This window comes from Macaca mulatta, chromosome 15, assembly GCF_049350105.2.
Source record: "Macaca mulatta isolate MMU2019108-1 chromosome 15, T2T-MMU8v2.0, whole genome shotgun sequence".
NCBI lineage: Eukaryota > Metazoa > Chordata > Mammalia > Primates > Cercopithecidae > Macaca > Macaca mulatta.
Genome location: NC_133420.1, coordinates 66115511 through 66140903, shown reverse-complemented (window position 1 = coordinate 66140903; position 25393 = coordinate 66115511). Strand labels below are relative to the sequence as shown.

At 47.7% G+C, this 25393-nt stretch overlaps 2 protein-coding genes across 3 annotated transcripts; one reads left to right on the top strand and one right to left on the bottom strand.

Annotated features, from left to right (window-relative positions):
- Window positions 1-240: 240 nt before the first annotated feature.
- Window positions 241-9509, top strand: SPINK4 (serine peptidase inhibitor Kazal type 4). The gene is made up of 4 exons (XM_001090491.5): window positions 241-301; window positions 5212-5252; window positions 7021-7133; window positions 8905-9509. Exons 1-4 carry the CDS (start codon window positions 241-243, stop codon window positions 8915-8917), a joined length of 228 nt encoding a protein of 75 aa, XP_001090491.3. The 3' UTR covers window positions 8918-9509.
- Window positions 9510-12579: 3070 nt separating this feature from the next.
- BAG1 (BAG cochaperone 1) lies at window positions 12580-25330 on the bottom strand. 2 transcript variants are annotated; one of them, NM_001435601.1, is given in 7 exon segments: window positions 12580-15346; window positions 15897-15959; window positions 17115-17222; window positions 19266-19379; window positions 21430-21512; window positions 23345-23473; window positions 24846-25330. In NM_001435601.1, coding segments are annotated over 7 exon segments (825 nt in total). In that variant the 5' UTR covers window positions 25084-25330; the 3' UTR covers window positions 12580-15256.
- Window positions 25331-25393: the final 63 nt, after the last annotated feature.

Sequence of the window (25393 nt, the reverse complement as noted above, 5' to 3'; positions counted from 1 at the left end):
GTTGTCCAAACTTTTTGTTACTCTGGAAACCTGCCAGCCCCATGGCCACGGCCCCATCTCATCAAAAGCTCAGCATCTCTACCTAGAGCAAGCCCTTTCCAGATGCCCATGTGCAGAGATTAACTCTGGCCTCTCCATCTGGCCCTAGATAAGATTAGGGGAGCGGCACTATAAATAGGCCCCCATCCTTCCCCAGGCCCAGGTCCCAGCCAACTCAGGCTACACCATCCCGGGATCAGCATGGCCATCCACCAGTGGGTAGTCACCCTGGCCTTGGCTGCCCTCCTTGTTGTGGACAGGGGTGAGTGGGCAGAACCTGGATTCTCTGTGGCTTTGTGTTGGTAGGTGAGCTTGGGGTGAGAGCAGAAGCAGGGCCTGGAGCACCCTGTGAGGCCTCAGCTTTTTCCAGGTACCTTCATTCTACATATGCACCCCCCACTGTGGTGGGGGAAGTTCTGGGCTGGGAGAAAAGAAACGGGTTCAAATCCTGACTCTGGCGCAGAATTGCCAAAGTCCCCTACCCTCTTGGGGCCTCAGTTTCTCCAGCTGCAAAGGAGGGGATTGTTCCAGTTCAAAGCTGCACTGAGCAACTATCGGGCTGGAAGTTGTGGGGGCAGAAGGGAGCAGGTGGGTCCCAGCTCTCAGGAGAGATTGACAAGTATGCTGGCTGCAGGGTGGTGGGTGCTAAGAAAGACCTGGCCTAGGTCTTCTGAGCTCCCAATCTCTCTGAAAGGCTGTGGTTTGGGACTTGGGCAGCCATGTGAGCATGACAGAGCCCTTTCCCAGGACTGGACACATATACCTGGGGTGGGGCCCCCTCAGGGTCTGGGCCATCCCTGCATCTCACAGCTACCATGTCAGGCACTGTTCTGAGCCCTTAAGATAGATTAGTGACCCAAACAGAAAAAGCACGGTCCTAATGGAGCATAAATCCAATGGGGTAGAGGAAAAGAGGAAAGGCAATAAAGAAGATGGTTACAATGTATGTTGAACAGTATGTTAGAAGGTGATAAAAGTTAAGGAAAAAACACTTGGCAGGGTGATGGGCACTGGAAGAGGGTTGCAATTTCAAATCAGGAGAGGTCTCTCTGAGAGTCCGATGTTTGAGCAAAGCTTAAAGGAGATGAGGGACTAAGCCATGTGGATATCTGGGAGAAGAAGCTTCCAGGCAGAGGGAACAGCTCAGGTGCAAAGGACCTGAGGCAGGAGCATGCCTGGAGTGACTGAGATACTGTAAGACCGCTGTGGCAGGAGGGGATGCGGTACGGAGTGATAGGAGAGGAGATGAGAAGGGCAACTGGGAACTATACCCAGAAAGACCTTGTTGGCCAGCGCAGGAACTTGGCTTTTCCTCTCACTAAAATGGGAGGCACCGAAGGCTTTGAGCAGAGAGTTATGTCTTTCAAGGGTTGCTGTGGTCGGTATATTGAGAATAAACCGAACAGGGAAGCGCGGAGACCAGTTAGGACCCATCTGGACAAAAGCTATACGTTATAAGGCAACGCCTGGCAGGATCCCAGGGCCACTGACCTCATGGCCAGTCCCACATCCATTTCCCCAGCTGGAAACAGACCTGAGCATGGGGGAAAGGGAAATGGGTCTGGGGGCCTGTTCAGGAGCAGCCTGCTTACACCCAGCCTGCTTACACCCAGCCTGCTTACGCCCAGCCTGCTTACACCCAGCCTGCTTACGCCCAGCCTGCTTACACCCAGCCTGGCACCTACACCTACGTACTCCTTGAGCAGCTGGGAACACTGAAGAACCTGGTCTGAAGAAGTTTGGTTTTTGTTTGTTTGTTTTTGTTTTTGTTTTTTGCACATTTCAGATTACTGCCTGGGCTGAGTGAGGAGGGGGCACTTTGGGTCAAGGTCAAGGGCAGCCTGGGGGTAAATGCAAATTTCCCCCACATCCCCCAGGAAGAAACTCTGACATCATAGAGTTCTGAACACTCCCTCCTCCCAATACACTTTAATTTTTTTTAATTAAAAAAAAATTTTTTTTTTCAAGACGGAGTCTTGCTCTGTCACCCAGGCTGGAGTGCAGTGGCGCAATCTTGACTCATTGCAACCTCCACCTCCCAGGTTCAAGCAATTATCCTGACAGCCTCCTGAGTAGCTGGGATTATAGGCATGCGCCATCACACCCAGCTAATTTTTGTATTTTTAGTAGAGACAGGGTTTCACCGTGTTGGCCAGGCTGGTCTCGAACTTCTGACCCCAAGATTTGCCCACTTCAGCTTCCCAAAGTGCTGGGATTACACCAATGCATTTTAGTATTCAATTCCTGAACACCCACAGTGTGGGACATTGAACCAAGTGCTGCACAAGGGCAGACATAAAGGAACCCCAAGGAGCTTAGGTGCATAGGGAGGCGGGGTGACCCAGTGAGTGGGACAGTACATGGTGGTGTGAAAGAACCCTCTATCCAGATCTGCTCAGGAAACTGCCAGACATGAAGGCAGCTTTACTGGGGGCAGCATCAAGCCTTGAAAGGAGAGTCCGATTCGGTGGGAGGAGAGCAGAGATGAGGACATTTCAGGAAGGGGACATGGCATGAGCCAAAGCAGAGCCCAATCCAGGACCTGTGAGCAGAGAGGAATAGCTGGGGTGTGAAGAGGTATACTAGAAAGTGAGCCCAAGAAGTAAGTTTGGGGTCAGCTCACACAGTGCCCTAAACATAAGACTCAGCAGCTCAGGTCCATAGGGAGGCTTAGTGATCAGGACGGGGAACCATGGAAGAGCTTTATATTTTTTAAATGATTTTCTTTTCCCTAACAGTTAAACAGCAAGAAATGCACAAATCTTATCACTCGCTGAATCTTATCAATGAGTCTTGACAATGCATACACTCGTGTAACCCAAACCCCCATCAAGATACAGGACATCTTGAGACAAGGACTTGGGGAAGAAAAATAAATACAAAACATTTCCATAGCCCCAGAAATTCCCCTATGTCAGTCAATCCCTGTCCCCATCCCAGTGCTCTGACTCTTTTTTTTTTTTAAGAGACAAAGTCTCACTCTGTTGCCCAGGCTGGAGTGCAGTGGTGCAATCATAGCTCACTGCAGCTTCAACCTCCTGGATTCAAACGATCCTCCTATCTCAGCCTCACAAGTAGCTGGGACTACAGGTGTGTGCCATCACACTCAGCTAATTTTTAAATTTTTAAAAATTTTTATTTATTTATTTATTTATTTATTTATTTTTGAGACGGAGTTTTGCTCTGTCACCCAGATTGGAGTCCAATGGCACAATCTCGACTCACTGCAATCTCTGCCTACTGGGTTCAAGTGATTCTCCTGCCTCAGCCTCCTAAGTAGCTGGGATTATAGGTGTGCATCACCACACCCAGCAAATTTTTGTATATTTAGTAGAGATGGGGTTTCACCATGTTGGTCAGGCTGGTCTTGAACTCCTGACTTCAGGTGATTCACCCGCCTCGGCCTCCCAAAGTGCTGAGATTACAGGTGTGCGCTACTGCAACCTGCCCTAATTGTTAAATTTTTTGTAGAGACGGGGTCTTGCTATGTTGCCCAGGCTGGTCTCAAACTCCTGGCTTCAAGTGATCCTCAGCCTCCCAATGTGATTTTTTTCCATCATAGATTAGTCGGCCTGTTCTAGGATTTCACATAAATGGAATCATAGGGTATATAATCTTTTGTGTCGGTTTTCTTTTGCTCAGCAAACTATTTTTGAGATTCAGCCATGTTATTGCATGTATCAGTTGCTTGTTTTAATTGTTGAGTAGTGTCCCATTGTATTTATCCATTCTCCTGTTGAAGGACATTTGGATCACTTTCAGTTTGGGCAATTTGACATGGAAGGGTTTTAAGCAGTTCAGTGACAAATCTAGGTTTGCATTTTGATACCCCAGTGCCAGCCTTAAACAGCACATCAGGGGTGACTTAGTCTAAGTTTCTGTTTCCCGCTCTCTGTGGAAATATCTTGTAATAGCATCTCCAGGAAAATATAAAACTACATTGCCTTGCACACCTCCAGTAATGGGAAACTCATTACTTCTGGAGATAGCTTCTTTCACTGTGGCATAGCTCCCACTGAGAGAAAATTCTACTTCATATGGAACCCAAATCTGCTTCCCTGCAGCCTCCTCACAGAGGTGGGCTCTGCTCTGTGAGGTTGAAAAGAGTCCATCTCTCCCTCAGCCCCAGGATAGCCCTTCAGAGACTTTAGGGAGCATCCTGCCCTTCTGTAATTTACATAAATGCCCTTCCTTCCACCTGTGCCATTAGACATGGCTCTAGTTCCCTCATCCACCCATCACGCTTGTCAGTCACATCACAGTTTGCTCATGTCCTATAAGCACTTCAGCCAGACCTTGAGGGGCACACCGGTGTATGTAGAAAGAGTCAGGCTCTGGACTGCAACAGACAGGTGTGCAAATCCTAGCTCTGCCTTGACAAACTGCTTTGCATCACCTCTGAGCCTCTTTCATAGTTGGTTAAACTGACCTATGCCCCAGAAAACAGATTCTGAGATACATGCAATTTACTGGGGAGCGTTCATGGGAGTAACATCCATGAAGGATGAGGGAAGTTGACTTCCATGCAGTGCAATAGAGGCTTCAGATGATCCTACAGGCAGCTCTGGACAAGGGGATCAGGGCCTTGGTAACCACATCAACCCGACATGGGATATTGGCTGTTCCTGGGTAGAGGATGTAGCCTTGGGCAAGGCAGCTCCATTCTCTGAGGGTAATTCCTAGGAAGGGACTTGCAGTGAGTGGTCAGTATTCCTGGCAGCTGGGGAAATGAGTGCCTCAGTCTTGTGGGAGGGCTCTTGGTGGCAGAACACAGCATCCACTGCTATCTCCTTTCTTCCCTCTGTTATACAGCAGTAAGAGGGATGGAGAGGAGTTAAAATCATGTGTTCTCAATGCCTGGCACATAATAACTGCTGAATTGTTATTTTATAATTATTATATGGGACACAACAACTCCAGCGGGATCTAACTAACGAGGAATAGGCTGGACTGTCACCTTCCTAATTTTTAAATTTCTGTCTCTGTTTATGGAACCCAAAATCACATCAGTTTTCTGGCAACCCCATTGTCTGGTGGCTCATCACCTTTCCTTGAGGAATTCCAGGTTGGGTAGTTGCTGGACCAAGCTCCCTGAAGGAGAAGCAGTCCTCAGACCCCTAGACCTGGGGTCTAGAGCTGGTATCATCTAATTCTTGCCTCTTTGTGTTTCAGAAGGGCCAGTGGCAGCAGGAAAGCTCCCTTTCTCAAGAATGGTAAGGCAGCTGCGTGCTGTTCTCACCTTCCCTCTGCCGAGAGGAGTCCTCTCATCCACGCTGAGAAACCAGTTATTCTTCTCCACGATCCTGCTCAGATACCTTCAATGGCTCTAAGGTGGCCAAGGTGGCCTCCTGGCCTGCACATTCCCCAGATTAGCCCCCAAAGCTGAGTAGGCCCAGTCACCTCACCCAAGTCCCAAGATTGGCCCAAAGCCCTTGTGATGTCCCCCACCTGGTCTCCAAGGCCCCTTCCATCAGTGAGATCTCCCTACCCAGGCTTAGCAGGACAGGGTGTGCGCTCTGCTCTGTATAGTGCAGACAGGCAGGCCACGGAGTTCAGGCCAAAGAGGGGAGCTTAGCACACTGAAAGCACCTGTGGAGTGTGCCAGCCTCCTCCCACCACATTCCATCTGATTATCTCAACACCAAGTTGTCCCTGAATCCTGATTCCACCTTGGCCCTCGGTCTGATGCCCCCAGTGACCAGAAGGCAGTGGTGCTGGCATCCTTGAGACCCTTGAGATTGCCCCTTCACAGGCCGGGCGCGGTGGCTCAAGCCTGTAATCCCAGCACTTTGGGAGGCCGAGGCGGGCGGATCACAAGGTCAGGAGATCGAGACCACAGTGAAACCCCGTCTCTACTAAAAATACAAAAAATTAGCCGGGCGCGGTGGCGGGCGCCTGTAGTCCCAGCTACTCAGGAGGCTGAGGCAGGAGAATGACGGGAACCCGGGAGGCGGAGCTTGCAGTGAGCCGAGATCGCACCACTGCACTCCAGCCTGGGCAACAGCGTGAGACTCCGTCTCAAAAAAACAAAAAAAAAAAAAAAAAGAGATTGCCCCTTCACGTAGTGGAATGAGGAGGGTCGGAGCCACCTTCCCACCCACAGCCTAGCATCCTCCCTATCATTCCATCAGAATCCAGCCCCACTTATTCAGTGCCAAAAAGCCAAATACTTTACATACATTATTTCAATTAGCCCTATGTGGGAGGAACACCACTATTATAATTTTGACAGATGAGGAAATTGAGACTCAGAGAGTGGAAATACCTCAATTAAGGTTATACAGCTAATCAGTGGCAAAATTCAGGTTTCTAGGGTTCGAGCCTTCACAGTTGCACCGCACCACCTTTCTCACCCTATCCCTGTCTCAGGCGCTAATGCCAGTCCTGACTGAGTTCTCACCTTGACCTCAGGCCTGTCCTAAAAACCCTTTCAGACAGCCTCGATTAAACCCCAAGCTCTGTCCCCTTTCTTCAGCCTTCCCACCCTTTGCAACCTTTCTGACATGGGCCTGATAGATTATGCAGGCCAGGGAGAGTTCAGGAGCCACCAGGGAGAGAGGGGCCTCCTGGGAATGACGGGTGGTTCTGTATCCTGGGGTCTTCAATGGGATCAGCAGCAGAAGTTCTGATTAGTTCTGACTGGTGTGAACCAGTCCTCAGGTGCTTGAGGGCACAAACTCACTCCACACACATACACATAAACACAGGCATACGCTTGAATGCCTGCACACCCAGGCTCCAGAGACACAGGTACACATATGTACACATCCAGCCATAGGCGCACACGTGGTCATGCACACACATATATAAGCAAACACACCAAGGGGCCCTGAGTGGTTGGTTTCATCTTCACTGGACCCACACTGGGGCCTTCTTGACTCTGATACCTCACTGGAGCCCCTCTGACTCCGAGTAGAACCCCTGTATCTCTCCCCACTGCCTCTGAATCCCTGAGCCCTCTCCCTCCCTTCTCTTCCACAGCCCATCTGTGAACACATGGTAGAGTCTCCAACCTGTTTCCAGACCTCCAACCTGGTCTGTGGCACTGATGGGCTCACATATACGAATGAATGCCAGCTCTGCTTGGCCCGGATGTAAGTCCATCCCACAACCCCTGCTTGCTTGGGTGGGCCCCATCTCTGGTGCACAGTTTGAAAGGAGCAAGACTTGACCTGCTTCTTCCTTCATACATGCTTGACCTGAGAAGAGTCCTCCAACATGTGCCCCTAATAGAATGAGCACCAGATTAACTCAAAGAAGGCACATGGTTCCAAGCAGAAATCTAGAAGCTGGTGGCGGGTAGGGAGTAGGGGCAGAAACCCTTTTCCTTGTTCTGTCCTGACCAAGTGACCTCATTTGTTCTTTCATTTGTCTATCCAGCAATTATTTATTGAGCATTTACTATGTGCTAGGCACTGGGGCTAGAACAGAGCATAAGTTAGACAGCATCACTATCCTCCTGGAACATACAATTGGTGTAAGGGGGAAGCCAGGCTTGATAGTCAGCCAATTGCAGCACAGAATTTTTTTTTTCCCCCCGAGACGGACTCTCGCTGTCACCCAGGCTGGAGTGCAGTGGCACAATCTTGGCACATTGCAACCTCCGCCTCCTGGGTTTAAGTATTCTCCTACCTCAGCCTTCCGAATAGCTGGGATTACAGGTGCCCATCACCACATCTGGCTTTTTTTTTTTTTTTTTTTTTTTTTTTTAGTAGACATAGGTTTCACCATGTTGGCCAGGCTGGTCTCAAACTCCCAACCTCAAGTGATCCACCTGCCTTGGCCTCCCAAAGTGCTGGGATTACAGGCATGAGCCACTGCGCCCGGCCTTCAGCACAGAATTCTAAGGGATCAGTGGGGCACATAGGATGTCATGGGAGCAGGGAAGAGGCAAGGCCAGGGAAGACTGCCCAGAGGATGTTAACTCCTGAGCTCAACCCTGAGGAATAAGTAGAAATTCGCTAGGAAAAAGGAGCAAGGGAAGATAATTCCAAGTAGATGAGTTTGAAAAGGTCTACAAGGGAAAGAAAGTTTACATTTGAAGAAATATAAGAAGTTGGACATGTTGGAGTATAAAGTTTAAGGGAGAACGGGGGAGAGGCAAGAAGTGAGTCCAGAGAGATGAGCAGGGCTGGAACATGACCTCGCTACATCAGATCACCTATTGGCTTAGTTTCTTCATCAATAAAACCCATCTTCTATGATCCTGAGAACTAAATGAGATCATGGAAGTGAAGAAAGTCCTCAGAAGCTGCAAAGCTCTGGATAGACGTGAAAGTTTGTATTTGAGGAAATATAAGGAACATCAGGATGTTGTCCTAGCTTAGAGAAAGATCATGCTAATTAAAGACTCATGGTTAGGAGACACATTGGGAGTGGGATTGACAGGCTTGGTATGTGACTGGATGTAAAGGCTGAGGGGAAGGAGGCAGCATACTGGTTTCTGATTTGTGGGCTTGGACGGCCAGTGGTTCCATGTGCTGAGATGGGTGGTCTGGGGGTCTGCACCAGTTCTGTGGGGGGCAATGATGTTTGTGGACAGTTGAGCCCCTAGGACATCCCACTGGATATGGACAACTGCATGAACAGGCAGGACATAGGTCCGAGCTGGAGACAGATTTGGCAGCCATCAGCATGTACTGGTGGTTGAAACCCCAGGAAGCTGAAATCCCCCAGCGGGAGGGTGTGCAAAAGGGAAAAGCTGTAGAAGGATGTGACCATGGATGCTTGGGATCTGCCCTGTATCCGTACACTGCATATGTGGGCAACGCTCAGCAGGATGTCTGGATAGACTATGCCAGGTCCCTGAATGGTACACTACAGCTCCTGAGAAGGTAGCCTCATGCCTGTCTTCTTTGATCCTAGAAAAACCAAATAGGACATCCAGATCATGAAAGATGGCAAATGCTGATCCCACAGGAGCACCTCAAGCCATGAAGTGTCAGGCTGGAGAACAGTGGTGGGCAGGGAGAGGATATGACACGAAATAAAAAATCCAGCCCAACTCAGTGAAGTGATCAGTGTCTCTGGGGACACTGGTTGCAGAGGGGATACAAGGTGGATCTCGCATTGTCCCCTCTACTCTGAATTTGATGTCCAGCTTCTCTCCATCCCTTTGGTGCTCCTCAACCCCATCACATGTCCCCTCAGAGGTCCCAGTTATCTTCTGCCTGCCTGAGAGGCCAGTCCCTGACCCCAAGACGCTGCCTAGGACTCCCGTCTGCCCTGGCCTGGACTGTCATTCAGGTGAGGAACCTAGGTGAGGTCTGTATCCTCTGCCACTGCTGGGGTGCATGGCCCAGCCTCAGAAAGCCTCTGTGAAATCAGGAACAGTGGCTTACACCTATAATCCCAGCACTCTGGGAGGCTGAGGGTGGCAGGATCGCTTCAGGCCAGCCTGGGCAACATAGTGAGACTGTCTTACCAATTTTTTTTTTTTTTAATTAGCCAGGCTTGGTGGCATGCACCTGTAGTCCCAGCTACTCAGGAGACTGAGGTGGGAGGATCGCTTGAGCCTGGGAAGTCGAGGCTGCAGTGAGCCATGATTGCATCACTGCATCCCAGCCTGAGTGACAGAGTGAAATCCTGTCTCAAAAAAGAAAAAAAAAAAGCTTTGTGAGAGTCACCCTGTGTACCCAATGGCTTCCTCCTGGGCTGTGCCAGCACTCCAAGGCATGCACACACAGACATGTGGCACAGCAATGGCTGATATTCAGGCAGTGTACACAGTACAGCTGAACTGCTTGTTGTAACACTGAACTAGGTTTTTCACAATCAAAAACAGGTGCTGCCCCAAGCCCTTTGAGTGCCCCCCCCATACCCTAGCCACCCGGATTGTCCCCTGGAAACACTTGGGTCTTGGCATCCAGGATCTGGGCTTAATTCCTGGCACTGTGGGATGATTTCCAGATGCTGCTCTGCTCTTTTGGTCAACATCCACTCTGACTGGTTGTCAAATATTCTGACATTAGGCACAGCCCCAGGCATGTACTGCACACATGCACTCACACAGTGTTCCACAGGGACACACAGCATTCAGAATTGTCACCATTGACAGAGACCCCTCCTGTGGTATATGTTGAATACCTCCTCTTTCGGCCAAAGCTCCTAGGCAGAGCCTCTTGATAATGGTGGCAGGAGAAAGGGGTATGGAGAGAGGTCTGGGCAGGTGAGAGCAGTTTCACACACTCTGATTCCTGCTGCAGAGTAGGCACAAAGGGCAGGAAATGCTCTGTAGAAGATACACGTCTGAGAGAATGGGTGCAGGAAGGCAGGAAGCTGCTTTCCCTGCACCACTGGAATGGGAACACTTAGCAGGAATTGTCGCTGATAGATTTGTAGGTCGCAGGACTGCGAGGCCATCTATGAATAAGGCCTTCTACTGATTCATACCTGTTTCATACCTGCATATGAATGATGTAGGATTGTTTGGCTGTGAGAGGCAGAAAACCCAAAATAACAGTGACTTATAGACAGAACTTCATTTCTCCCACACATAGACTTATGTAGTATGGCAACTCCATGCTCCTCTATTTTGTTACTCTGCCATCCGCATCACAGTTTCTACCTCAGGTCCAAGACAGCTACTCCAACCACAGCCATCACATCTGCATTCTAGGCCACAGAGAAAAGGGCATGCCACCTGCCTCTGAAGACATTTCCCATAAGATGTACACACTCTGTACAAACCCCATTAGCTAAAAAGTAGTCTCGTGGCCTTCTGAGCAGGGAGACTGAGAAATACAGTCTATCTGGTTGGCCATGCATTAAACTAAAAATTAGTTCACTTTTTGTAGGAGAAAGTGGATATTGGTGACATCTAAAAGTTTCTGCCCTAAGTGGGACACCCCTTTTATACCCAAGTGGCATAGCCCAGCCAAGCATCTCATCAGTGACCCTTCCTTCCCAGGCTTCTACTCATCATCTGAGGAATCAGAGATTAAGCCTGAACAATGTGCCAGGCACCACCTGGAAGGAATACCTAATTCACCACTTACATATGTGGACTCTGTGGCCCCATCTCCGGGAACTACCCCAAAACCTAAGTGTTGGCCCCTAAAGACCATATCTATGGCATGAGACCCTGCTGCTCTGGCCACTGCTGATCAGCCAAAAGATTCTTCTCCAGGATCTTTCAAATTAGAAACAAGAAAACAGAGGCAGTTCCCCTATGGCACTGAAGCTGTAGGATGAGCAACACAGGGGTTGTTAGCAGTCACACGTCCTGCTTTGTGGAAGGAGGAATGAGAGGATGATGCAGGCACGCAGAGACAGAGTGATTACAATGTTTGAGTTCCTGAAGCCCAGCTTCCCTTGACCTTCCCAAAGTTACACGGGATAACTTGATATCATGACCACAAAGTTTCTACTTTGCCCAGTCTCTTTGGAATTAGGCTTCTGGTACTTTCTTTCCTTTTTTTTTTTCTTTTTTGAGATGGAGTTTCGCTCTTGTTGCCTAGGCTGGAGTGCAGTGGCATGTTCTCAGCTCACCGCAACCTCCGCCTCCCAGGTTCAAGCGATTCTCCTGCCTCAGCCTCCCGAGTAGCTGGGATTACAGGCACGTGCCACAATGCCTGGCTAATTTGTATTTTTAGTAGAGACAGGGTTTCTCCATGTTGGTCAGGCTGGTCTTGAACTCTCAACCTCAGGTGATCCACCCACCTCAGCCTCCCAAAGTGCTGGGATTACAGGTGTGAGCCACTGTGCCTGGTTTGGCTTCTGGTACTTTCGACAAAGGTCCTGACTACTATATGAAGGAGTCTCAGAACAGGTAACCTTTAAGTTGTGCCTTGAAGGGTAAGTAGAAACCATTAACTAAATAGACAATATCGAGGCCAGGCACGGTGGCCCATGCCTGTAATCCAATCACTTTGGGAGGCCGAGACAGACAGATTGCTTGAGCTCAGGAGTTCAAGACCAGCCTGGCCAACATGGCGAGACCCTGTCTCTGCCAAAAATACAAAAAAAAATTAGCCGGGCATGGTGGCACGCACCTGTGGTCGCAGTTACTCGGGAGGCTGAGGCGGGAGGATCGCTTGAGCCCAGGAGGCAGAGGTTGCAGTGAGCAGAGATCAAGCCACTGCACTCTAGCCTGGGCAAGAGAGCAAGACCCTATCTTGAAAAAAAAAAAGACAATGTGGGAGAATCTTTCAAGCCCCGAGGCTGAAGAATTAGTTTGTGGGAGCACGCATTCCCATCTGTTCTCCCTGTGGCAGGACTTGCCATGTCCCAGGCAAGTGGACAACTGAGAAGGGGTGCTTTCTCCCCTTCTCACAGGAGAAGTTTCACAGGCAGAAACTCCTTGGATGAGCAGATCTGTGTGGGTGGGGCCTGTGCAATCACCCATCACATCTGCCCAGCAGTCCATGCCTTAGGGCCTCTTTTCTCAACCCTTAAGACAATAAAGGCTGTTAAGACTGTAAATTCCAATGCTGATAGAGATTCTGAGGCCATATGCAGCTATAGAAGTTTCACTATTGATGTGTGCATTCAACATTCATTCGCTCTCCAAATATTTATTGAGGTTTTACTATACACAGGACAATATGCTTGAAATAATGCTGTTACCAAGACAAAGAAGCTCCTTCACTCAAGGAACCCTGGCGTTAAAGGCAAAGATTAACCAAATAATCCCACAAGTAAACTATCATGGACTATGTAAATGCTGTGAAAGAAATGTATGGGAAGCCGAGAGAGGATCCTACCTGGGGGCCTGACAGGGTCTCAAGACAGTAGGTGAGGGTTCTCCATGGAAGAGACATGTGAGTTGAATTCTGATGAATAAAAGTCACCTATACAAGGGTGGGGTTGGAGGAAGGAAGGTGAGGAGCTGTCCGAGCAGAGGCAGTAGCAGGTGCAAAGACCCCAGGCAGGAGAGCGTGCAGTGCATCTGAGGACCTGAAAGAAGAGTGGCTGACAGCAGAGAGCAAACAAATGAGGGGCTTGAGATGAGAGGGCAGAAGGCATGGGGTAAATACTTTCGCCTTTAAAGTAAGAGAAATGGTGAGCCATTGGAGGGTTCCAAGCAGGGACTGACATGGCAAGATTTGCACTTTATGATCCCTCGGGCTGCTCTACGGAAAATGAACTAGAGTAGAGAGAAGTGGCAGCTAGAGGGAGAGGCAGAGGAGGAGAAGAAAAAAATCAGAGAATGGGCCTGTGCAACCCTGTGTTGGTTGAGAAGCAGTAGAGGTGAAAAGCACTGGCTCTGAAACCAAACCGCCCAGCTTTGTGTCTTGGCTTTGCCACTTACTCTACAACCTTAGCTAATGACCTAAGTTCTCTCGGTTTCCTCATCTCTAAAATAAGGATATCTGTCTACTTCTGATGTTTTGTGAGAATTAAATGACTAATATATATGAACAATTTAGAACAGTGTTCGGCAGTTCGGTATACAGTAACTTCTCATCAAATGTTATGGCCCATGTCACACAGCTATCACACAAAAATAGATCAATAGTGAACCACACTGATTAAAGTTGGGGTGCGGTGGGCTGGGAGCCGAGCCTTGTCCACAAGTCCACCTCTACCACCTTGTCTGAGGTCTTAACCCACCCAGTCCTAAATTGCTGAGACTTCAACGACTCTCTCTCTGCCAAATGATGTGGGTCTCAGAGTGGCCTTTTAGAAGTCTGTCTACGGGGCACTGTGCTAAAGAATGGGGTGACAGCAACTGATCATTTTAGGTAGAGTTCTAGCACAAAAGGCTACTCTCAATGTTATTAAGCATAAATTATGACTAGAGCCATGAAATGATTTATCAAATGATCAAAAAAAAAAAAAAAAAAAAGTAAAACACTCTTCTACTTGATGAGCACATAAACGGTGTTTTTTTCCCCCTTTTTATTTACTTTTACTTAATTAAATTTTTAGAGATGGGGTCTTGCTATGTTGCCCAGACTACACTCAAACTCCTGGGCTCAAGTGATCTTCTAGCCTCAGCCTCCCAAGTAGCTGGGACTACAGGAAGAAGCTACTGCACCCGACCCATATTTTTTTTTTTGAGATGGAGTCTCATTCTGTGACCTAGGCTGGAGTGCAGTGGCACAATCTCGGCTTACAGCAACCTCCACCTCCCAGGTTCAAACTATTCTCATGCCTCAGCCTCCCCAGTAGCTGGGATTACAGGCACATGCCACTACGCCGAGTTAATTATTATTATTATTATTATTTTAAGCAGAATGGGGTTTTGCTATGTTGCCTGGGCTGGACTCAAATTCCTGGCCTCAAGCGATCCGCCCACCTCAGCCTCCCAAAGTGCTGGGATTATAGGCATAAGCCACTGTGCCAGGCCTCAATTTTTTAATAACAATGATGGGGTGGGGGGCAGTCCACAAAATGGACAGAACAGCCTTGAAGGAAATATAGAACTCAGAAGGATACGGTTAACAAAAATGCCTTTGAAGGAAGCACATGTCACTCCTGAGAAGTTTATGTTTGGCTTCACCACTTGCCTGCTTTATTCATTCTGGTGCCTTCTCTTTGCGCTTCCTAAGCCATGGCTCTGGCCCGGTTTCAAGCACAGACTTAGTCAACACTGGGTTCTAACATTCTGAAGACTTGCTTGGGGACAAGGAAGCCTTGCATCAACTACAGGCTCCGTCAAAGGAACGGCCCCCTGATATCTCATAGCCTACGGCTAGTCAGGGTCACTGGGAGGTGAGGACAAAGTCTAGAAACCAACAACCCAGCCAGATGTTCTGGAATTAGGTCATAATGAGGGATACGTGGTCTACTTATGTGCCAAACACCTTGTTCTAGATCATTCCCAACATTCCTGACTAGGTGCAACCTCCTGGTGATTCTGGTTTTACAGCTATGGGACTACGTGATCACAAGAGCAAAGAAGCCCTCATATATCTGAAGACTGGGGCCGCCTATAAACCTGAAACTAGCCCAAGGCAAATTAGAGCTTTCACCAGCCCAAAGAAAGCATCCAAAGGTTCAAACACCTGGGAAAATGTGGGCAGAGGTGGCCCTCTCCAGAAAAGGTGGATTGCTGGACAGCACAACCAGAGACAGAAGGAGAAAACAGACAGGAGCTTTACTCAAAATCACAAAGACACTGTTTTTCATTGAGAACCGGGTGAGAGTAGGAAAACTGGCAAATGGCCAGTTGCCCCTAGCAGCCCTGAAGAAATCAGGTAAATTCTGCTCCAGAGACGGCAGAGCTGGTGGTGCCATTCTTCAGGGCAGCATAGCCTCTTTCTGCCACACCTCACTCGGCCAGGGCAAAGTTTGTAGACTGCAGCCGCTCTGTCTCCTGGCAGATGTTCTGCTCCACTGCGTCACACTCAGCTAGGAATGCCTAGAAAATACACACAGGGCAGTAAGGGCCCATCCAGGGATAGCCAACCACTGCCCACTTGCTTAGCCATTCTGGGGAACCCATGGCTGAGACTCAAAACAGACTATGCATGAATGGAGATGGGCAACTGGCCTGGGTTCCAAGGTAAGGGGAGGGAGGGAGCATAGGACCAGCATTCTGACCATGCTCCAGGCCAGCAATCCCCTAAAAGGTGGTAAAGGCAGGGAGCTTTGCCACAAGGCCACTGCACAGCACCTGAACAATCGCAGGAAGCAATGTATGCATGAATACTGCTTCCAGGAATTGTGTAACGTGTCAGCCCTATCTGCTCTCCAGTGAGTTCCCTCCCTAAACAGTTTAAATTCATATATAATTACAGGGACATACGGGGCTCTTCTCTGACGTTCAGGGTTCCTGTTGATAAATAAGTAATAACCAAAACAGGCCCATACCACACACCATGCTGCTATACTACCGACTCTGAAGAGATAAACATGCATACCTACACACTAACATATTACGCCTTGTGGTGCACTATTACACAACTCACCTGAACCTTTTTTACCAAGCCTTTCCTTTTCAATCTACTGTCTTTGAAATTTTCTGGCAGGATCTATGGAAGAGTAAGTTGATAATACAAGTTAGTAAATAGTAAACATGTAACAAATAATCCTCAGTGAAAATGACATGAGAACACATAAGAAACACCCACAGTATATAAAACAGGTCACGGGTCACCAATGTAAACGAGATGTCCATTTTCAGGAACCCTTTCCCTGAGTCTATATCCTATATTGCCTTCCTATGGCTCTTGTCCCTATAAAAGCTCCCTGTATTCTCAACGTCTGGCCCGTAGGAACTGATCTGTAACACAGACTTCGTTTTTTTATTGTTTCGTATGTATGGATACTCTGCCCTGGCCAGACCATGGGCTCATTGTGACAGGAAAAGTGCCTGCTGCTGCTATTTTTTTTTTTTTTTGAGACATAGTCTTGCTCTGTCGTCCAGGCTGGAGTGCAGTGGTGCAATCTTGGCTCACTGCAAGCTCCGCCTCCTGGGTTCACGCCATTCTCCTGCCTCAGCCTCCCGAGTAGCTGGGACTACAGACGCCTGCCACCACGCCCGGCTAATTTTTTATGTTTTTAGTAGAGACAGGGTTTCACCGTGTTAGCCAGGATGGTCTCGATCTCCTGACCTTGTGATCCACCCGCCTCGGCCTCCCAAAGTGCTGAGATCACAGGTGTGAGCCACTGCGCCTGGCGCTGCTGCTTCTTTACACCCTCCCTGGCCAACAGAAACACACAGTGCAGTTCACCTTCAAGAATGAAGCATCAGGCTAGAGATATCATTACTATCATCTGCAAAAGAGAACCCCTGAGTTAACGATTTTCAGCAGCCTCACAAGATCTGGGTCTGGCTGAATCCTCTATAAGTAATGAGGCCTGCAGAATTATCAGTCACATGAGTATCAGAGAAAGTGAAAACCTGTTTCCTTGACCTGTTCATGATGATTACAGATGCTACTGGCAAACATAAGTATAAATGATAAAAGTCCTATACTGGAGGGCTGTGAGTGCCTAGAAAGCAGGAACTGTCTTATCATTGTGCATTCACCCAGGACCAAGCAACGTGATTGGCACACAAAAGCAGATGCTTAATATTCTCAAGTGATGGGTTTGCTCAGACAATAGGAGAGTACATTACTGGAAGAGTGAATGTGACTGAAATAAAGACAAAACTAGTTCTTCTCAGCTGAATATTTACTTACCAGTGTGTCAATCTCCTCCAAGATCTTCATAAACTGCTCTATTGTGGCTTTTACTCTCCTATCAAGTTTGCAGAGAGCTTCAGCTTGTAAATCCTTGGGCAGAAAACCCTGTGGGAAATAATGCATTACTGCAAGGGTTCTTTGAGGCTGATGGAAAACTCCATGCCACAATACTACTGAAGCGATCACACTGAGTCCAACATAGCCCTGGCAGGCCAGGCCACATTTCAGATCCACAACTTCATCTCTTGGAAAAATTTAAAAGACTGGCCGTGGGCCAGTCCAAGAATTCTATCAGGTTGCAGTCTGCTCTACCTCGCATGACCCACTGTGGCTGCGAATGCCTCCTGAGGCTTGGTGCCAGTGAAGCCCCCAATCACAAATGTATCCTGTACACAAGAAGCAGATGTTAAAAGCACAGGCTTAGAGTCTTCAAAGCCTAGGCTTGAAAACTGACTGCCATTTACTAACTTGTGATCTTGAGCAAATTACTTAGCCTATTCATGTCTCAGTACCCTCATTTTAAAAATGAAGATTATGATACTCACACCCTAGAGGGTTACTGTGAGGTAAAGGGAATATATGTACATGTGTCACTAACCTGTGGCACAGACACATGCTAACGAATGGCAGCAGTGCTTATTTTTATCAAATTGTCTAATGGTTCACTCACACAGCTTGGCCTAATGACCAGTTAGCTGGTGACAAGAGTTGGATAGCAGGGATCTCTGAGGATGTTTATCACAGCCAAGAGCTACAAATACAGATTTCACAACATGTAGCAAGAGCTTTAAACATCAACCAACAATTCCAACTCAAAGAATTTATTCTACTAAAAAAACCAGGAATGGTCAAAAAAGATTTATGTCCAAGGATAGTCAAAGAAGCATTACACATAATGGTAAAAATAGTATTAAATGAACAATACAGAATTGGCTAGGTAAATGATACATTTATACAAGATGAAATGCATGCAAGCTTTGAAAAATACCATCATAGGAAAATGTTTAATTTTTTATCCAAAAAAAATAGTTTATAAAGTGTATATAACATTATATCAATTTTTTTTAAGATGAAAAATATATTTCAGGCTTCGATAATGGTTATCTCTGAGTTGGGGCCTCATGGATAATTTTTATTTTCCATATTAGTGCCTATACATGCACTTAAAACTTTTGTACAGTCAGCATGTATTCTGTAATTAAAACACAAACATATAGGCCGGGCAAACACAAACATACAGGCCGGGCACGGTGGCTCACACCTATAATCCCAGCACTTTGGGAGGCCAAGGCGGGCAGATAACTTGAGGTCAGGAGTTTGAGAACAGTCTGGCCAACATGGTAAAACCCCATCTCTACTAAAAATACAAAAAAATCAGACAGATGTGGTGGCAGGCGGCGCCTGTAATCCCAGTTACTCGGGAGGCTGAGGCAGGAGAATCGCTTGAACCTGGGAGGCAGAGGCTGCAGGGAGCCGCTGAGATTGCACCACTGCACTCCAGCCTGGGTGACAGAGTGAGACTCCATCTCAAAAAAAAAAAAAAAAAAAAAAAAAGCCAAAACACACCCCAATTAATGTTACACAATGAGAAGGAAAAATAAATAAGTGGTCTTGAGCTAGTCCTAATCCTTACTGGGTTTCAGTACCCCATCTCTAATATAAGGAATTGAATAGGATGACCCCCTCCAACCCCACTATCATGTTTAACTTGGACCTTCTATGAACCAACAAAATGTCATTTGCCTTGCCAAACACATTACAACAGCCCAGAGAGAGAGAAGCTACTTGTTCTATTTCAGACAATTCATGATCTGAGCATGGCAGGTGCTCTCCTGTGAGCATAAATGGATGCTGGCTGGGGTTTGACAATAACTATGACAATAAATGCTTATAAAGCACTTAGTATGTGTCAAGCTCAATCTACATTATTTAATGCTCCCAACAATCCTAAGAGGGAAATGTCACCATTATTCCCTTTTTGCAGATGAGGAACTTGAGGCAAAGATAAACTTGTTCTCAGTAAGAGAAAGGGTGAATCCAGGATCTGAACCCAGGGAGTCTGACTGCAGAGCCTGTCCCCGTAACCACAAGTTATATCCAGGAAGCTCTGATAGAAGGCAGAAAGTCAAGGTCCATGAAGAGAGTTACCTGCTGTATTCCAGTAAGCTCTTTATTCAACTCTTCCAGCTGGTCAGCTATCTTCTCCACAGACTTCTCCAAATGTTTCAACTTCTTTAGTTCAACCTCTTCCTCTGGACTGTTCTAAAATGTTTAAGAAGAAAATAAAGCCAACAGTCTTTAAGAACAGGCTGGGTGTGGTGGCTCACGCCTGTAATCCCAGCACTTTGGGAGGCCGAGGTGGGCAGCTCATTTAAGGTCAGGAGTTTGAGACCAGCCTGGCCAACATGGTGAAACACTGTCTACTGAAAAAAACAAAAAAATTAGCCGGGCATGGTGGTAGGCGCCTGCAGTCCCAGCTACTCGGGAGGCTGAGGCAGGAGAATGGCTTGAATCTGGGACGTGGAGGTTGTAGTGAGCTGAGATCGTGCACCTGCACTCCAGCCTGGGTGACAGAGCGAGACTGCCCCCTCTCCCCCCCAAAAAGAAAAAGCAATCAACAAGAACAGTAGCCTCTGTCAGGAAAAATACCTGACCACAACTGCACGAAACCACTCACCTAGAAATAATGGTTTTAACTCTGTTGCTTCTTGGAAGTCAAGTCAAAGGGTTATACATCAAGTTTTCCATCTACAAAGACTCCAGACTAGACAGGTGTTAGGCAAACATTCTGGTGTGGGCCCTGACAGCTTGGGTACAGAGAATGGAGACAATCCAACTGCCAGATTCAGTCTCAGCCCTAGACTGATCAACAACCAAGACTGAAGCCTGGAGGGTAATCACATTTCAGTGAACACTTGTGAGGAGTCCAGAATGGCAAGTCAGGTGGAATTCTACCATTCCTTTAAAGGGAATTCCTAAATGGCAGCCTCCAATTGAGCGCTCCTGTTTAACATGATGCTGGTTAACAACGATGAATACTTCTATTGAACACTTCCTACATGCCACACACTATCCTAAGCATCTTACCTATATTATTTTTTTAAGCCTTACCACAACTCCATCAGGGAAGTACTGCTGTTTTACAGATGATGAAACTGAGGCTTAATGTAGTAAAGTAACATGAGATCACACAGTCCAAAAGAGGTAGAGTAGACTTAAGTTCAGATTTTTCTTTTTTTGAGATAGAGTCTCACTACGGTGCCCAAGTTGGAGTGCAGTGACTGTTTACAGGCATGATCATAACTCACTGCAGCCTCAATCCCCTGGACTGAAGTGATCCTCCTGTCTCAGACTCCCGACTTGCTGGGACAACGGGTATGTGCCATGGTGCCCTCCTTGACTTCACACTTCACTCCATAAGCTCTGTGTCAGCTCCAAGTAAAAGTCCTATAGTTTCTTCATACTTGACTCCTTGGTTCTGCCTATTCCCCATCACCATTCTCCCGGACCCTGAAGCAAGAAATTTAGAATATTTCCCCCTTCTCTCAGGTAAACATTTGACAGATAGGTCTAGCAGCTTTCTGCTTAGTTATGCTATCCCAAATTATTCATTCCTCTTTGTAGCTAAGTTCTGAGTTCCAGTCTCCAGGCAGTTCCAAGTCTGGATTAGATTTTCTTTGCCTTCACTTTGTGAATCTCTGCCCTCTCTCTACTCAGTCACCTCACTCAAAACAAGGGAACTTCATATGCTCAGTAATTCCGCTGTGTCACAATGCAGGGCTGGCCACAGCCCTCTCATCACCTTAAGGGTTGCTGACCTCATCTGTCTTTTTTTCCCCTCAGTTCCTTAGTCTGAACCTTTCTTTCCAGTCAAAGGTTTTCCCTTGTGGGAGATTTTAGTTAAAAGGTTGGTTAAAGGGAGAGGCTCCTGAACTGGAACAGAGTGATTATTCTTAATATCTACAAGTTTATTTTAACACCAGACTCTTGCTAATTCTACTCCAAGTGAATGAGACCTGTCCCAGGCACCATTTTAACCAGACCCAGATTCTACCGCCAAAACAAAAAACATATTATTAAGGCAGCACAACCACTCCTATTTCCTAGAGCAAAAGTTCTAATCAACAGGAGCAGGAGGGTATGAGAACAACAAAATTGGTAATCCTGTAAAACAAATAAAGATTGTATTTGTTTAGAGAAGGGTTTTATCAATGCAGAATCTGGGTCCCCAATTTGGTCTTCTAAACCGAAACCTGTATAAAAGACTTCAATCATTTGATTCTGAGGATTTCTGATGGAAAAAGCAATTTACCTTTTTTCCAATTAACATGACCCGGCAACCATCTTGTATTCCAAGTGCTGACAATGGTGTTTCCATTTCCTTCAGGGATTTTCCTAAAAAGAGGAGAAAGGTAGGCCAACTTGTAATAATTGTACCACACTGAAAATAAATTTCAGCAGGATACAGGAAATAGATAAGTGTGTTCACTAATGAGAATTGGTATCTTTTTAGAGGGTGCCATGACCCAGTAATTTTTTTTTTTTTTTTTTTTTTTGAGGCGGAGTCTCGCTCTGTCGCCCAGGCTGGAGTGCAGTGGCGCGATCTCGGCTCACTGCAAGCTCCGCCTCCCGGGTTCACGCCATTCTCCTGCCTCAGCCTCCCGAGTAGCTGGGACTACAGGCGCCGCCACCACGCCCGGCTAATTTTTTTGTATTTTTAGTGGAGACGGGGTTTCATTGTGTTAGCCAGGATGGTCTCGATCTCCTGACCTCGTGATCCGCCCGTCTCGGCCTCCCAAAGTGCTGGGATTACAGGCTTGAGCCACCGCGCCCGGCCAAGTAATTTCATTTCTACACATTCATCCTAAACAAATAACTGGACATGTGACTCCACAGTAACTACTATACAATAATATTCAGTACAACCTTTTCATATTAGTGAGAAACTGGAAAGAGCCAAATATTCAGGCATCGGGGGCTGATGAACCACACTACAGAAGACTTTAAAGTCTTCAGTAGGCATTACAGTCTACAATAGGCATTAAAGCTCATTTTTTGCAGGAAACTCCAATGCCACAATGAATGCTGATGACCCAGTGTTATTGAGGGGTTTTATCCAGGGGAACATTTTCTTTTTCAAGCATTCCTCTATTTTGAAACATGAATTTCTATTGTGTTTATAATTCAGAAATAAAATATTTTTAAAAATTAAAGATAATACGTTACGAAATATAAATAAAATGCCTCCTATTATTAAATTATTTATAATGACTGACACCCAATGGGATAAGTCTTTCCCCAGTGGATACCAGAATAATGGATTCTCAGGGGAGTGGGAAGACAAGGGACAGGGGCCAGGAGGGTGTGGGTCCTGGCAGAAATGAGCATCATCCATCCACTGAGCCCGCCACATCCAGGTCCCCAGTAAGTTTGTTCAAAACCTCCTTTGAGTCAGAACAATGTGAGGCACTGGAAACACAGCAGTATCTCCCCCCTCACGGAGGCTATTATTCTAACAGAGAAATCAGATGTTAAGCAACTAAGAAAATGATTATTTGATAGTAATTTCATAGAAGTGATACAAAAACAACAGGGAGTACCATGGTAACATATAATGGGAAGATGATCTAACCTAGCCAGGGAAGACTGCCCATGAGCTTCATCAAAAATGGTGAGATTTCTGCCATCATCATAAGACTTCAAATCTGACACCTGTCCAGATGTTTGAAAGTGTCCAGTACCTAGCAGGTCCTCAATAAATATCTGTTGAAGAACTGAATGAATAAACAAATAAATAAAAATTGTCCCAGTTTGAAAACAGAGTGACTATTAGGAAAAGTTAAGCAGTTTTAAAACTGTCGCTTGGCCATAAGGAAAAGCTGGAAAAGAAATGCTTACCCTTGGCCGGGCGCAGTGGCTCACACCTGTAATCCCAACACTTTGGAAGGCCGAGGTGGGTGGATCACCTGAGACCAGGAGTTCGAGACCAGCCTGGCCAACATGGTGAAACTCCGTCTCTACTAAAAATACAAAAATTAGCCAGGCATGGTGGTGGGCACCTGTAATCCCAGCTACTCGAGAGGCTGAGGCAGGAGAATCACTTGAACCCGGGAGGCGGAGGTTGCAGTGACCCTAGATCGCGCCATTGCACTCCAGCCTGGGCGACAAGAGTGAAACTTTGTCTCAAAAAAAAAAAAAAAAAGAAAAAAAGAAAAAGAAATGCCTACCCTTAAATATGAGTTTCTGAAAAGACTGTGGAACCCCTATGGCCTCTTCAACAACCTGGGCCAGGTCTTGGACAACTGGTTCACTGCTGCCCTGCTGCGGGGTAACATGAAGGTCGTGCTTCTCATTGCCTGGGGAGAAAGAAAAGCATTTGACAAAGATGATTCTTTCACATAAACCAACAGAGGGTGACACTTCATTACATTTATTTACCCAGCCTTCAAGGCCCAGCTCATATGCCACCTACTCCACAAAGCCTGCCCCCATGCCACCCAGCTTTCCTCTGGTGACCTCCTCAAGGATCTCTGTTTCCTCTATTATAATAACTAACAATATGAATGATATCAGCTAACATTTTAAGCATTTCATGCATAATCAAATTTAATCCTCAGAAAAACCCCACGAAGTAGATCTACCTATTACTTATTTCACAGATGAGCAAACTGTGACCTCAGGCAAGTTAAGGCCTGCCTATGGAGACCCAACTGTTGGAATCAGAACTTGACATCAGATCTAGCTGATTCCCAAGCCCACCTTTTTCATCACAAGCCATCTGCTTCCTGTGGCCTGACTGCCTTGTACCCTGTATTGTACTGGTCTTGTCTCGCTTGCTGTAACGGGCAAGTGACTGCTTTCCTCTGTCTCTCCCACTGGACACACTTGAGTGCATCCATGATTGGTGCTAAGCAGACAGACAAATGAATACGAACAGCAGAGCCTTTCTTTCTGAAGAAGAGACGCCAGTTCTTTTCCAGGGATGTGGACAATACGGAGGGAGCCTGTGTCCAGTACATTACACCAAGGTTCGGTTCCCCCAACAGCTCCGTGAGGTCAGCGGGAGCCAGGGTTACCAAATCTACTTCACAGAGGAGAAACTGGATTCTTAGAAAGAAGCCGTCCATCCCAAGGTCACTCTAAACTGCAGGATCTAGAATCCGGGTCTCCAGATTCCCAGACCCTTGAGCCTCCCCTAGCTGGTTCTGGGGAAACCTCATGGACTTAGCTCTCCGGTGTACTGACTTCATTTGGTTGTGTGTCAACTCCAACAGTAGGCAGACCCAAAGGATGCCCAGAGTACAACGCTTAGACCCACAGCCAACTCAAGTGGCGCACACGGAGAAGGCACTCAGCAGATGAGGAGCACCCCGGCAGGCACGAAGTTCTGACTCATTACACACGGAGCAGTCGTAGACCACATGGCCAAATATATGCCTGACACAAAGACCACAATAACTGCGCGGGCACACAAACACAACCAGGCCCACGACGTAAAGCGCGGACAAGCTCGAACACCCAGGATCGCACAAATGGCCAGAGACAAAATACACCGGCCACATGGAAAAGTATACAAAAGACAGTTCCACGGACACAACCAAGAACCCAAGCTTCCGGACGCCAGGACAAGCGCAAGGTCACACGCTTCTGGAGAACACGTGACTAAACCCACAGACCCCGCCGGGCTTTCGGGGCCAGCAAGGAGCCCACCCGGCGCCCGACACTCACTGTGGGTGACAGTCACGGTGAGCCCAGGTGCCGCCATTTCCTCCCTGGTCACCTCCTCGCTCTGGGTCGCCTCCTCGTCCGGGGTCACCTCCTGGCTCCGATTCATCTCTTCGCTCCGAGTCGCCTCCTCACTCTGGGTCGCCTCTTCGCTCCGCGTTGCCTCCTCACTCAGGGTCAACTCCTCGCTCCGGGTCAATTCCTCGCTCCGGGTCGAGCGGCGCCGGGTCTTCTTCTTCATCCGCGGCCTGCGAGCGCCGGCGGCGGCGCCCCTGGTGGGTCGGTCATGCCCGCTGGCAGCACCCCGGACAGGTGGACGCCGAGAGGGAGGCGGGCCACGCTGGGCCGGGGGCTCCGACTGGCGCGGCTCCCGGCCTGGCCGAAGGGCGCGCAGCCGAGAGCCCAGCCGCTCCCGGTCGCCTCGTGGTCTCCTCGCCCCGCCGCGTTGAGCCAGGCCCGCGCTTGTTGACCGCCCAGCGATGGTAGCTGAGCGCGGCGTCTTACAACCCCGCCAGACTGCTTCCCAGCCCCGCCCCGCCCTGCCGGCCCCG

Excerpts from the sequence above, each read along its gene's own strand:
- SPINK4 (XM_001090491.5), top strand. The coding sequence starts at position 241 with ATGGCCATCCACCAGTGGGTAGTCACCCTGGCCTTGGCTGCCCTCCTT. Across the intron at positions 302-5,211 it reads CCTCCTTGTTGTGGACAGGG|AAGGGCCAGTGGCAGCAGGA; the intron begins GTGAGTGGGCAG and ends TTTGTGTTTCAG. Across the intron at positions 5,253-7,020 it reads AGCTCCCTTTCTCAAGAATG|CCCATCTGTGAACACATGGT; the intron begins GTAAGGCAGCTG and ends TCTCTTCCACAG.